Below are 13865 nucleotides of genomic sequence, written 5' to 3'. Positions count from 1 at the left end.
TGCCATCATGGGGCATGTACAGAACAGCCTTTCATTCATGCACTAACTGTGCCACGCTGTCACAGGAGATCAGGCTGGTCAAGCAGACCCAGCTGGCATGGGTTTTGGAAAGGCAGGTCCTGCTTGACCAGCCTGATCTCCTGTGACAGTGTGGCACAGTTAGTGGATAAAGGAAAGGCTGTGGTTGTTTCCTACCTGGGCTTTAGTAAAGCCTTTGACACCATTTCCCACAGCATTCTCCAGGAGAAACTGGCTGCTCATGGCTTGGGCAAGTGTGCTGTTCCCTGTGTAGAAAACTGGCTGGTTGGGCTCAGGAGGGTGTCAGGAATGGAGCTACATCTATTGGCTGCTCACAATGGTGTTCCCCGGGGCTCAGTACTGGGGCCAGTCCTGTTTAATATCTTTATCAATGATCTGGTCATGAGGATTGAAGGCACACTCAGTTCACAGATGACTAAGTTGGGTGGGAGTGTTGATGTGCTGGAGGGTAGGACAGCTCTGCAGAGAGATCTGGACAGTCTGGATTGACGGGCCAAGGCCAGTTCTATGAGGTTTGACAAAGCCAAGTGCTCGGTCCTGCACCTGGGTCACAACCCCACACTGCTCTGCAGGGTGGGGGAAGGCAGCCTGGAAAGCTGCCTGGTGGGAAAGCAGCTGGGGGTGCTGGTTGACAGTGACTGAACATGAGGCAGCATGTGCTCAGGTGGCCAAGAAGGTCAATGGCATTGTGGGTTGTGTCAGCAGCAGTGTGCACAGCAGGACCAGGGCAGGGACTGTCCCCTGTGCTTGGGACTGGTGAGGCCACACCTTCCACCCTGTGTCCAGTTTTTGGGCCTCTCCCTACAAGACAGGCATTGAGGTGCTGGAGCCATGTCCCGAAAAGGGCAACAGAACTGGGGAAGGGTCTGGAGCACAAGTCCTGTGTGGAGCAGCTGAGGGAGCTGGTGGTGTTTAGTCTGGAGAAAAGGAGGCTCAGGGTGGACCTTATCACTCTACAGTTCCCTGAAAGGAGGCTGTATCCAGGTGGGGATTGGTCTCTTCTCCCAAATAGGAAGCAACAGGACAAGAGGAAAATGCCACAAGTTGTGCCAGGGGAGGTTTAGATTGGACATTAGGAACATTTCTTCACCAAAAGAATCTGGCACTGAAACAGGCTGCCCAGGGGAGTGGTGGAGTCATCATCCCTGAAGGTATTTAAAAGTTGTGTAAATGTGGCACCTGGGGACATGGTTTGGTGGTGGCCTTGGCAGTGCTTGGGTAATGGTTGGACTTCATGATCTTAAAGGTCTTTTCCAACCTAAACAATTCTGTGATATGCACCTGAATTTTGGCTTTACTGATTAAAATGTGATCTGGGGGATGAAACAGCTGAATGCACATAGAAAGGTTATTCTGTCTTTGGCTCCTCTTCAGGCTGCCAGTCATGGCTGTGGGCATAGGAACCTGTGGCCTAGCAGCAGGAGAGAGCTACCAGTCCTCTCCTGCTCCATCCCCAAGCCTGGGCTGCCTGGTGTTGTATGCAAATACCCATCTGGGAGTCTCCTTTTCCTTTGAAGTCCTGAACCCAGCTCTGACTGCCTCCTCTCCCCTCTGCAGGGTGGTGAAAGAAGAGATCTCGGATGACAATGCCAAGCTTCCCTGCTTCAACGGCCGGGTGGTGTCGTGGGTAAGCAAACCCCTTGCTTCGGTGTGTCTCAGCCTGTTTGTGCCCTCTGAAAAACAACATTTGGATGTGGAGTGCCAAGTAAGGCACAGGGGCTGCTCAGTACTGTTGGTGTGCTGGCTGCTCACAAAGCTGATGAGCTGGATCCCCACACTCCAGTCCCTCAGCTGGAGAGGGGGCTCTGTGCCAGGGAACATGTGGGATACCTCTGTGAAGAGCTCATGGTGACTGATGCCTGCCAGAGATCATGGTCATGGCCTGTCCACAGCATAACCCCTGTGCCCCTATGGCAGGGTCAGCTTCCCAAGGAAAGTCCCACTCCAATGACTGGTGCAAAGGGCTTAAGTGACTTTAGTGCTGGTGAAGCGGACTGGATTTGACTGCCCTGAAGACTAAAGGTACTGCCTGGGCAGCTGCAGGACAAGCTTTTCCCTCAGTACCATGCCATGCACACGCTCTGCTCCCTGCTCGCATGCTTCCCTCTGTACCCATGAGGACCCTCTGTTAGTGGGGGAACAGTCTCCACAGCACATCATCCGGTTTTCCCTCTGCTGAGCTGCAGTTTGTGCTAATGAGGGTGTGTGGATCTACACCAAGACTCAAGTGCCTTTTTCCAGAGGCCTCTGAACAGTAAAAATCCTCAGCAAATCAAGCCAGGTCACACCTAATTCTGCTTCTATCCCTGCACCAAACAATGACGGGGCGGGCAGGTACCCCCTGCCGACACGGCTGCCGCTGGGATTCCAGTCAGGGGAGCAGGGTGCAGGCTGGAGCAGGAGGAAAGGCTGTGCTGGGCTCCCGCACAAAGAGCCGGGGCCGGACGCCTGCCGTCCTCCCTCTAGTGGTTATCCAGGCCCTTCGGAAATCAGCTGTGGCCACCACACATTCCTCTGCATCCATCCCGCTGCTGCTGCATCTGCCCCAAGATGTCCCACCACCCCACCCCTTCCAGCTGCTCTTTGCTTTCACCTGCCCTATGGGGAGTCCCAGTGTCTCTAAATCCATTCCGGTGTTCCTTTTTTATCTGTGTGCTTTTCCTTGTGATCCTTGTGTCTGTGTAGCTGCTGGCTTTCCTTGCAGGAGCTCTTTGGTTGTTCAGTGTGTGAGTGGCACAGATCTGGTGTGAGTCTGTTTGGTGTGGCCACCATGCTGCTGCTCTGCTGGGCTGGATCCTTATAGGGAACTTGTGCCCAGAGTGAGCACCACTACCAGCTCTTGTTCATGAAGGGTAATGACAGTCCCAGAGGCCTCTCCTAGTCCATGGGTGGTTTGGGGAATGAGAGGGGAGCACTTGCTTTGCTGCTTCTGACAGACAAGCTGGGATGATGCTATTTTAGGAACTCAGTACTAATTTTAGCAACAGGGAAAGACAGGGGCTTGAATCGAAGTGAGTATTTCCTGACAGTGTAAGGGGCAGGAAAAGTGCAGGATCATTATCAAACCCTTCCTGGGAGGAAATCCCAGCCTTGGAAGTGTTAGAGATAGCATCAATCCTGCCTGCTTGGGAGCACCCTCCACTCTCTTCACTGCTGTTTGACAGCTGCCTGTGGCTAGTTCCCTCTGTCCAGATCTATTTGCTTGATGTTGCCTTGAGATTTTCAAGCATAAAGTGTTATAAGACTTTTCCCTAGGCAATGCTGGCCACTTTCAGCATCTTTTCTACCCTGTGCTCCCAGGCAATGGCTACCAGAATTGGGATGTGGCCCTTAGGGAGGAGGATGTATCCTGGAAGACAAGTCACCAGGAAGGTGCCAGGAGCAGAGCCAGGCATGTGCCTGGGCCTTGCTGGAGGGAGAGAAGCTGACCTGAGTGTGAGATGAGCTGCTTAGACAGTTGTGAGAGCAGGAGCCGTTGAGCTTGTCCTGGGGCCTGTGGGACGGGCTCTGCAGCTTTTGACACATGAGGCTGCTCTCTGCCCTGTCTGCTGCCTTGGCTCTGGCTTTTTCAAGGCTGCCCTGTCTTCCTTGCCCCAGCTACATCCCTGTCTTTGTTTCCAATATCTCTGACCGTAGACCCCCCATCTGCTATGCTAACGATGATCTGTGGGGTCCATACCCCCCTTATGAGGGTTTCCCCAGTTCCTGAAGGTGGGCAGGGCACAGCTCTTTCATCAGTGATGCTGGAAAGCACTCAAGACCTGTATAAATGGGCTGTGCTTCTGTCATCTGAGTTGGCATCTGGTCTTGGCTCCATGCAGATGTGGTTCCCTCACCAGGAAGTAGTAGTGGTGCCTCTGAATTTACGCTGGGTATTATGGTTTGGACAGCATCTATCAGCTTTTTTCCAGCCTATGTTTCATATTTTGTCTGTCCTGAGCAACAATGTATATCCCTCACCTCTGTTAGATCCTTTCTGGGCCCTGGGGAATCCATTGAGAATCCCAGAGATTGGCTGAAGGTTGTGCTCAAGCCAGTAAGCTGAACACAGCATGAAAGTTTGTGAAGAACATATGGAAGCCAGAAAAAGCCTGTTTCAAGAGTCTATTTCAAAGCCAGCCTTGGCCCTGAGCTCTGTTACCCCCAGCTTCTGAGGGTTGTGAAGGTGAAAGTCCTGCTGGATCCCACAGCTTGAAGGCAGAAGTGTAGAGGCTGCTAGAGCTGAGGAAAGGAATGACTTGTAACTGCCTTTCCCAGTGTGAGAACTGGGGGAATCCAGTGCCTGCTGCAGGATGTGTGCTAAAGGTTACCTGAGTGTGTGGTGTGGGTGTGCAGGTGATGTCAGTGTCCAAGCTCAGTTGTCACCCACCCGGGCCTCACTCCTGGGCCAGGAGTTCCTGAGCCACAAATAGCCAGTGTCTGGGAAGGCCTTGGGGGGAAATGTTGCTACATGCTTGGCCTGTTCCATACCTGCTTCTGGGCATCTGCTGTTGCCAACTGCCAGAAATGAGATCCTGCGCCAGGCAGGCTTTTGGCCAGCTCCTTTGGCCACTCTTATAAATGTTTTCTCAGTTTCCTTTTCTGTCTCTCATGCCTCCAGCTGGTGTCTGCAGAGGGTTCCCACTCAGATGCTGGCTCGGTCTGTGCTGATAACCAGACAGAGCTGCCGCCCTCCATGGAGCGCACAGGAGGAATCGGAGACTCCAGGCCCCCCTCCTTCCAGTAAGTTACATGGACATCTGTTCTGGTTTCCAAGGGCCACATGGTACATTTGCTGTAACCCAGACCAGTATCCCAGACCAGGCTGGGATACTCTTACCCAAACTGTCAGGGATGACAGCCAGCAAGAGGGGAGGAGAGTGGGCTGGGAGCTGATTTGAAGTGGAGCTGCATTATTCAACAAACAAGGGCATGCTGAAAATAATGCAGGGAAAAAGCCAGCACAGCATCCCCAGTCCTTTGACCTGCACTTGTAGATGTGCTGTGGTTGTTCCTGTCCCTCAAGAAGGAGACAGCTGATGGCTGGAACCTTGTGTAGGTCAGGACAGAGGTAGAGAGTGCCTTGTCAAGTTGTTCCCTGTTGAACATATTTGTTTGCTTTTATCTCATCACAGCCCTAACACTGGGGGGAGTCGAGAAAACTTGGACAATGAGACAGAGACAGACTCGGTGGTGTCATCACAGAGGGAACGACCTCGTCGGACAGATGGGCCTGAGCATGGTGAGTGTTGGTAGCATGGTGAGAGCTCTGCAAGGGCATGGCTGGGGCATGGTGGCAGCACCAGCTCCAGACTTGAGGCAGCTTTCTCTGCTCTGCAGAACCTTTCCAGCTCAAAAGGGCTATTCTGTAGCTTTTAGAAGGGCCATAGCCTCATGTTGGAGGTAGGAGCTAACACCTGTGTTACATCAGAGCTTGGTGTTGAACACGTTGGGGTCAAGGGAGATATCTCCTGTAGAAGCCCCAAGAGCAGGAGACAGTTGTGCCTCTGTCTTCTTAGCTGAGAAGCAGAGTGAACTTTAGCCTTGCCATTTGTGCTGCTTCTTGCTCTACCAAGGAGACAGCTGCAAGTCTTCCACAAGTTTAGCAGCATTGTTCCTGCTGGGCCAGGAACAGCCTCTTCACATCCTAGCGATAGAAGAGGTATCCCATAGGAGATGGATCTGATCCCAGGGTAGACTGGGAGTTTTTTGGCACTAGATGGGATTGACTGGTGGCCAGATTTGTTCTGAGGAAGTTGCCATGAGCCCTGCATAGGGGAAGGGTTTCTCTCAAGCCCGCTGACTCTTGTCTTTTCACAGCACCCAGGGTGAATGGGACAGTGAAGGGAGAGCGGCGCCGAGACCTGGGTGGGTACGAGAGCTCCTCCACACTCATGAGCAGTGAGCTGGAGACCACCAGCTTCTTTGATTCAGATGAAGATGACTCCACCAGCAGGTAGGAGAGCTTGGGTCTTGGGGAAACACTAATTTCCCCCTGACTCTCAGAACAGAGAGATGCCTTTGCAGGGCTCAGTAGTCCTGGGCTCAGACCTGCTTCCATCTCACCCAGCAGACTCCTCTGCCATTGTCTGTCCCCCATGTGCATGTTCTCTCCTCTGCCCCTGCAGTCCTCTATTCCCTGTGCCATTTCCATGGCTCTCTTGCTGCCAGAGCCACCCCTGTGGCAGCAGAAGAGCTGACTCTTGCTTTTGCCTGCAGGTTTAGCAGTTCAACAGAGCAAAGCAGTGCTTCCCGTCTAATGAGGAGGCACAAGCGCCGCCGGAGGAAACAGAAGGCTCCACGCATTGAGCGGGTACCAGGGAAGGGCTGGGTATCCTGGGGAGGGCACTGCAGGTCAGGGTGGGCTCACAGGGATTCAGCTGTTTTTGCTGTGGGCATGGCTTTGGACAAGTGTCCAAGTGCTGAGACTTTGAAAAATGCTGTGAACCTTTTCCAAGTCAATCTAGCCTCAAGAGCTGGGACCACAGGCCTTGTCCCAGATGTAGAGAGGTCATTAGGACCATGGCTGTTCTCTGGCTCTGCAAAGCTCCCAGCATAAGACTGGAGTTGTGGGTGGTGGCGGTGGTGCCACAAGGAGGGGCAGGAAGGAAAGCACAAGTGGAGGAAGCTAGGGCTGGGAATGTTACTGAGGCACAGGAGGACATCTCATGTTTTGCTTACGTTGCAGTCCTCGTCCTTCAGCAGCATCACAGACTCCACCATGTCCCTGAACATCATCACGGTCACACTGAATATGGGTGAGTGGGAGGTGTGCATGGAACCTGCAGTCCTTCCAGAGCGAGACTGGGTCGTGGAGAGGGAACTGGGGAGGGGGCAAAGAGAGCACATGGGGGAGGAGTGAAAAGATGGATTCTGTAGGAGATTGGCTTCTCTTCTAGAAATTGTCTCTCAAGAGTTTGTGTGTCCTAGGACATCTCTCTGGGACAGGGGTGCAAATCACCACCATTAGGATGTGGTTTTACTGAGGTTAGGTCTGCTCGTGCTTGATGCTTTGGAGTGACTTACTTCTTTCTCTTTCCATCTCTGCAGAGAAATACAACTTTCTGGGCATTTCTATTGTGGGACAGAGCAATGAGCGTGGGGATGGAGGCATTTATATTGGCTCTATCATGAAGGGAGGCGCTGTGGCAGCTGATGGCAGGATTGAGCCAGGAGACATGCTCTTGCAGGTACTTCACACCCACATATCTCCATCTTTGGGCCTGGGAAAGCAGTAAGAAAAGACCCAGAAGCCTCCCTGAGAACTTTGGCAGGCTAAACCCAGGAAGTCATGCTTGGAAGAGGGAAGCTGAGTCACTGCTGAGCTGAGTGGGGAGCTCAGCCTCTGGTCACATCTCTGGGACTCACCTTTTTGTGTTTTTTGTAGGTAAATGACATCAACTTTGAGAACATGAGCAACGATGATGCTGTGCGGGTGCTGAGGGAAATCGTGCACAAGCCGGGGTGAGTATCTGGGTTGTTCCTTCCATCCAGGGACATCTGCCCAGTTTGTGCTTGGAGTGTGTGAGTTGTATCTTTTAGCCGCTTCTTCCAGTGCCTCTGCAGAAGCTCAGAACTTAGGGGTTTGGTGTTGCTTTGATTCCTGGGTTTTCATGTCCAATGCAAGAATTACAGGGAGTTGGGGTCTGTGCCCCTTTTTTTGTGGGGATGCCATGGGCATTGCTGCACATTGCAGGGCAATTTGACTAGATGACCTTTAAAGATCCTTTCTAAACAAATTTTGCTGTGATTCTCTGATTCTATTTGGGTCATCAGCACCCCTAAGCAGAGTCACATTATTTTGTTCATGTCAGTAGGGGAAGCCCGTAGCTGGAGGGGAACAAAGTCACTATATTAGCAGCTTCTCCCTGTCTCCCAGGAGAGAGCTGGCACATAGCATCCACTCATCATGCAGGGGTTTGTGTTACTGTGCTCTGGTTCTAACTCCCACCTTTTTGTTGCAGGCCCATCACCCTGACAGTGGCCAAGTGCTGGGACCCCAGTCCGCGGGGCTGCTTCTCGTTACCCAGGAGTAAGTGGATAGCTGACCCACCCTTAGCGCTGGTGCCCAGCTCATGTGAGAGGCCTGCCTTAAGCACTTACTTGGTTGTTGTCTTGTTCCTCCCCTGTGTGTGTGACTCCATGGGGCACTGAATTGGGGTTTGATGGGGTTTCAGCTCTCCATTTAGGAGGCTGCTATGTCCTAATTCCAAACCAAAATGCCCATAAGCCCAGCCCTTCTTCCCACATCACGCTGGGGACGCGTTTCACTGGGGCAGGGAGGTCACTTGGCTCGGGGCGCCAGAGGAAAGAGAAACCCCCCTAAAGCCATAGGGGGATCTCTCCCTCTGCACCTCTCCTGCTGACCCTCCCTCTCTTCTTTCTCTCCCAGTTGCTCCCCAGCGGATCTGGGCTGGGCCAGACTCTCCATGCTCCGATCCGGGTGAGTCCCGGCAAATACTGGGGATGGAATGGGCTGTGCTGTGTCCCTGTCCCTCCCTAGAGGTTGTTTTGATGAGCTGATAATTTCTTACAACTGCTGACAGACTGTTTCTTCCTTGCAGGTGAGCCCATCCGGCCCATCGACCCGGCAGCCTGGGTGTCTCACACGGCAGCGATGACTGGCACCTACCCAGCGTACGGTATGAGTCCATCCATGAGCACAATCACTTCCACCAGCTCCTCCATCACCAGCTCCATCCCAGAGACCGAACGTAAGTCCTTGTGCCTCCGTGCTGCACCCGCTGCACGGCCCCCTCACCTTCACTCTGCTGTGAAGGGAGCAATACATCTGCCTGGGGACAGCTGGGGTGGGCCTGACCTGCCCTGCCAAGGGACTGGGAGGGAGGCAGCTCTCCCTGGGCTGGCACTTTGATCAGCAGGAGTTCTGCCTGGGAGAATTAACACGTTTTTAAGCCTTCTCTGTGAGGAGAGTAGAGGAGCCTGGCTGCAGCCAGGAGCTGTGGCAGGTGTAGAGGAAAGGCTGAGACTAGTCAGGGGTTGGCTGCTGAGAATGTGGAGCCAGAGGGATTCAGCATGTCCCTGGAGCAATTGAGAGCTCCTCCCAGACAGCAGATAGAGGAGGCAGCTGAGAGCAAAGAGCCTTGTGGTGGGGCAGGGTCGTGCTGAGCACAGGCTTCTTGATTGCTTTCTGAAGGTTTGGGATGATCTGGTATGTAGAGCCCTGAAGCAAGGGTCTGGAGAGCTTGGGTGAGGCAGCAAGCCAAGAGTTTGTTTTAAGTTTGTGACTCTTGCCTGGGCTTTGCCCAAGAGGAAACTGCTGACTTGTGAAGGATAACATGGGAAGGCTGGAAGGGGGGTACCACCGCATGTACCGCAAGGCTGTCTGCGATGTATTGTTCCCTGGCCCATTCCTCCCCTGTGTGATGCTTCCATGTAGCCCTCTTGTCTCTTCTGCTCTCTCTCACCTCTGTCTGCCTTCCTTCATCCACACCACAGGCCTCGATGACTTTCACCTGTCCATCCACAGTGACATGGCCACCATTGTCAAAGCCATGGCCTCACCAGAGTCAGGCCTGGAGGTGCGTGACCGCATGTGGCTGAAGATCACCATCCCCAATGCCTTCATTGGTAAGAGACCGTGCTGCCCGCAGCAGAGGCAGGGACTGGGAAATGGGTGGCCTGTTTTCAGGCAGATGTCCAAGGAAACATCTTTGTCACCCTAAACAAACTGTTGACTAGGCAACAGTCAGAAATTGAACCTTTTGACCCACTTTGTTTTTGCTCCAGTGTGGCTCACTGCCTGAAGGGCTGCCGTCTTCCTCTCTCTTGCCAAATTAACTCTATATTTGGTGGCAGGTTCGGATGTGGTAGATTGGCTCTATCACCACGTGGAGGGCTTTACAGACCGCCGTGAGTCCCGCAAATATGCCAGCAACCTGCTGAAGGCTGGCTACATCCGACACACCGTGAACAAGATCACCTTCTCGGAGCAGTGCTACTACATCTTCGGGGACCTCTGTGGAAGTATGGCTCTTGGCGTGGGTGGGAGGGAGAGGGTGGAGGGGTAGTGGTCCTGAAGAGCCCTGCTGACACATTGGGGACACATCTGCAGCCATTGCCATCAGGCGGGGCCCCTTGTTCTACAGACTCTGTTAAGGGAGTGATGAAGAATATCCCAGCTCCCTTGTCCTGCTGCTGAGGTAGTGAAGTTGGAAGCAGCATTGACAGTGTCACCTACTATGTGATCTTTTCTCCTGGACAGTCATAGCAGGGTCTTAGTCTTTACTGACTGTCTCCAGGCTCTGAATTTCAGTGCTGGCAGGGGGTTGGTGCTCAAGGTTGGCTGCTCAGATAAAATGGGGGAAGGAATTGGCAGGGTGAGCTGTAGCTCTGATGTGGTCCTTTCCCTCCAAGCTGGTCTCTGTATTAGAGTGGCAGCTTGGACTCCCACAGCCTGGCAGTTGTTCAGCCAGGAAGCCCAAATGGTGGCATTGACTAACAGGGAGAGTGCCAAATTCTTGTGTCTCCTTGCGTATCCTGTCCTTGTCCATCAGCAAAAATGGACAGAAAGCTGCTTCACCACACATGGTTGTTTTTCTGCTTGGATTAACCCCTGTTCTCTGCTTTTTTGCAGACATGGCTAATCTATCTCTTCATGATCATGATGGCTCCAGCGGTGCCTCTGATCAGGACACTTTGGCTCCACTCCCCCACCCAGGGGCCGCACCTTGGCCTATGGCCTTCCCATATCAGTATCCACCACCTCATCCATACAACCCCCATCCCGGCTTCCCTGACCCAGGCTACAGCTACGGAGGGGGCAGTGCAGGCAGTCAGCACAGTGAAGGTGAGTGAAAAGGACTAAATATGCCTGTAGATGGGCAGATGGCCTATTCAGTACAGGGCAGCAGCAGGAAAAGGCTGCTTAGGCAAGGCCCTCTGTGGGGGAAGCCAGGGTAAAAGCCATCTCGGAAGGGTCGTGGGACTCTCTGCTGAAGGGAGATAGAGAGCACAGACCGTGCTGGGGCCTGGCTGTGCCGGACCGTGCTGCAGTCCTCCCTTGGCTAGAGGAGATCCATCTGTTCTTCCTGACTTGTCCGGGCTGGCACCTAACCTTGCCTCACATGCTTCGCAGGGAGCCGGAGCAGCGGTTCCAATCGCAGTGGCAGCGAGAGGAGGAAGGAGAGAGAGAAGACCGGGGAGTCGAAGTCAGGCGGCAGTGGGAGCGAGTCGGACCACACCACGAGGAGCAGCATGCGGCGCGAGCGTGCGGCCAGCGAGCGCTCGGTGCCGGCCAGCCAGCACAGCCAGCGCAGCCAGCACTCCCTGGCTCACAGCATCCGCAGCCACCACAGCCAGCAGTCGTACGGCCCGCCCGGCCTCCCCCCTCTCTTCAGCCCCCCCATGTTGCTGATGCCTCCACCGCCGTCAGCCATGGGGCCCCCCGGGGCGCCGCCAGGCCGTGACCTGGCCTCTGTGCCCCCCGAACTGACAGCCAGTAGACAGTCCTTCCGAATGGCCATGGGCAACCCCAGTGAGTTCTTTGTGGATGTAATGTGAAGCGCCCGTCCCCTGTCTGTCTGCTGTCCCTCCTTCCCCCTTCTATCCCTGTCGTTTGTTTCCTAGGACCAGCCCTGGCTTCACCCCTTGTTTTTTTGGGGTTTTTTTTTGTTTTTTTTTTTTTTTTGTCTTGATAACGAAAAGAAAAAAAGGGAAAAAATAATAAATGGAACTAAACCTTGATTCTAATCCCTCCTCGAGCGGGGTGGACAGGCCTGGCAGGCCTGCTGGGTGCTGTCAGCCCATCCTGCCCCCAGACTTGTGTATTTCTGATGGTAATTCCCTCCTGCCATCCTCTCTAACCCCATTAATCCGCATCCGTCCCAGCACCCTGTGCTGCTTGCCCGTCTGTCACTGCTGCCTCAGTCCTTTCACCCTAAACATCTCTTCTTTCTTTTCACCCTTTTGTGTTTCTTCTATCAAGCAGCAAAGAATTACGGGGTGTTTGACTTTCTCTGAGCCTGCCGCCCGTGGGGGGGAGAGCTGGAGCATGGCGTGGCCCGACAGCAGGACACGGAGCTCCAGGGGCGCTGGGCACGCATGGCGCTGAAGATGGCTTCTTTCCTCCCCCTCGCGGAAGATGCCCTGCCCTTCCCACAGCCCTGAAAGGGGAGCAGGGACCAGCCTTACATATGTATTTTAAATCCCGTTGTAGTTGCCTTTTGGCTAATGCATGAATGTTCCAGGGCTTCAGTGCCTCCAGGGAGTGGAGAGATGCTGCCACTTCCCTCTTGCCTCCCTTCTCTTGCCCACATTTTGGGCCAGGTCCAAGCCTGGCACTGACCAATGGCAGGACCCTCCTTCACCTTGGCCAGGTCTCAGGGCTGGGGCTGTACCTCAGCCCAGAGAGGCGGTGATTGCCTGTGCACAGTCTCTTGCGTGACTCAGTGCCCTACGCCTGCCCTGGGGTTCTTCGGGGGGATTTAAGGGCAGAGCTCTGCTCATTCCATCCTGCTCTTTGCCCTCCTGCCTGCAATGTGCTGCTGCCTGTCCTGTTTGTAGGGGCTGTCCCGTGCCTGGGGCTGGCGGTGGCAGCTGTGGCCTTCTCCCTCCTGCTGTCGCGCTGCTGCTCAGCTATGTGGTACCTTCAGGGGCCTGGACTAAGATAGAAGGCAAGGGCGGGGCACAACTGGTTCACTTTCATGCTCTGGAGAAACGTGGAGGTCCCCTGTATTTGCCCTCTGAAGGGCCTGAGTCTGTCTTCTCCTCTGCCCAGTGCTGCTGGCCTGGCTGCTGGGAGGGACAATCCTCTGGGGCAGCCCCACTCCCTCCGGTCTGTGAGCAACACGAGCTCTCCAGGGATGAGACTGCAGCCTGAACCATGGCCTCTGGGCTCAGTGCCCACAGGTGTGCTGGGACAGTTGAGTCAGTTTGCTCCAATGCTCCCTGCCTTTCTTCCTTCCACTTCTGGGTACGCGGAGATGTGCCTGGGGCTGGGGCAGCCCTTTCCCCATGCCCAGGGCCAAGCACGGTACAGTATGGACATGTCGACCCTGCCGCTGTTGGTGCTGGCGCCCCGGCGCCCTCTCCTCCTGCCACACCGTGGCTTTCTCCACAAGCGTTGCCTCCTTTGGTCTTTCTTGTGGTCACAGTTTTTATACGATGGAGTTGAATTGTATTTTGCTCCCTGGGAGTCTGCATTGCCCCTGCAGCCCCCCTGCCAGCTCTCATATGCCATCCGTTCATCTCCCTGACTCCCTAAAGCCTCTCCTTCCCTCAGCCCGCTGGAGTCAGAATGTCCCCAGTAGCCTCCCTGGCCACTGCGCACCCCTTGCCCTGCCCTACCCACTGGGTTTTATAAAAACAACACCAATCTCCTTTGTTTTTATTTATAAACATAGTTTTATTGGACTCCTGCCTCGTGTCGTTCGTTTATTCTTTTTCCCCCAGCCTCCTCCTGCCTTTCACTCTACAGCGAGATCCCAGCAGGATGAGGGCAGCCTGTGTCAGTGTGCCAGCTGTCTTTTCCCGGGATGCCGAGGGCGGCTGCGGGGCTGAGTTTCTCCGGAGCAAGGCCTGGGCGGGGGCTCTCGAGGTTCCCTGGGTGGGTCCCCGTTTCCAGCGCCAGCCCTGCGGGGAGAACCAGGGGCCGCTCCGACCGCGGGCGCTGGCCCTTGGCGCAGCAGTGCGGGGCGGGGGAGCGGGGTTGCCTGGGCGCGGGGCCAGCGGGAGCTAGCGGCCCTCTGGAAGGGCGCGGCGAGCTCAGGACGCCGCAGGGCGAGCGCGGCCTCCTGCCCGAGCGCAACCCCGGCCCAGCCACTCGCTGAGCGCGGCTGCCATGCTGTCCCCGCCCAGCCAGAGACTACAACTCCCAATACGCCCTG

General features: G+C 54.7%; 1 protein-coding gene across 4 annotated transcripts in view; it reads left to right on the top strand.

Annotated features, from left to right (window-relative positions):
- Window positions 1-13392, top strand: part of DVL3 (dishevelled segment polarity protein 3) — a 33445-nt gene extending 20053 nt beyond the window's left edge. The window contains exons 2-17 of one of the 4 annotated variants that reach the window (XM_030954326.1): window positions 1597-1666; window positions 4640-4761; window positions 5154-5260; window positions 5839-5974; window positions 6238-6331; window positions 6707-6776; window positions 7069-7208; window positions 7406-7482; window positions 7983-8050; window positions 8411-8461; window positions 8583-8732; window positions 9478-9609; window positions 9838-10005; window positions 10616-10828; window positions 11117-11515; window positions 11969-13392. In XM_030954326.1, the coding sequence (XP_030810186.1) occupies window positions 1597-1666; window positions 4640-4761; window positions 5154-5260; window positions 5839-5974; window positions 6238-6331; window positions 6707-6776; window positions 7069-7208; window positions 7406-7482; window positions 7983-8050; window positions 8411-8461; window positions 8583-8732; window positions 9478-9609; window positions 9838-10005; window positions 10616-10828; window positions 11117-11515; window positions 11969-12000 (2029 nt within the window). In that variant the 3' untranslated portion in view covers window positions 12001-13392. Of the gene's footprint in view, window positions 1-1596; window positions 1667-4639; window positions 4762-5153; window positions 5261-5838; window positions 5975-6237; window positions 6332-6706; window positions 6777-7068; window positions 7209-7405; window positions 7483-7982; window positions 8051-8410; window positions 8462-8582; window positions 8733-9477; window positions 9610-9837; window positions 10006-10615; window positions 10829-11116 lie in introns of all 4 variants that reach the window. The other 3 variants (XM_030954328.1, XM_030954327.1, XM_030954329.1) reach the window with 3 other exon arrangements.
- The last annotated feature ends 473 nt before the right edge of the window (window positions 13393-13865 follow it).

Source organism: Camarhynchus parvulus, chromosome 9, assembly GCF_901933205.1.
Source record: "Camarhynchus parvulus chromosome 9, STF_HiC, whole genome shotgun sequence".
Taxonomy (NCBI): Eukaryota; Metazoa; Chordata; class Aves; order Passeriformes; family Thraupidae; genus Camarhynchus; species Camarhynchus parvulus.
This window is presented reverse-complemented; position numbering and strand designations above follow the sequence as displayed.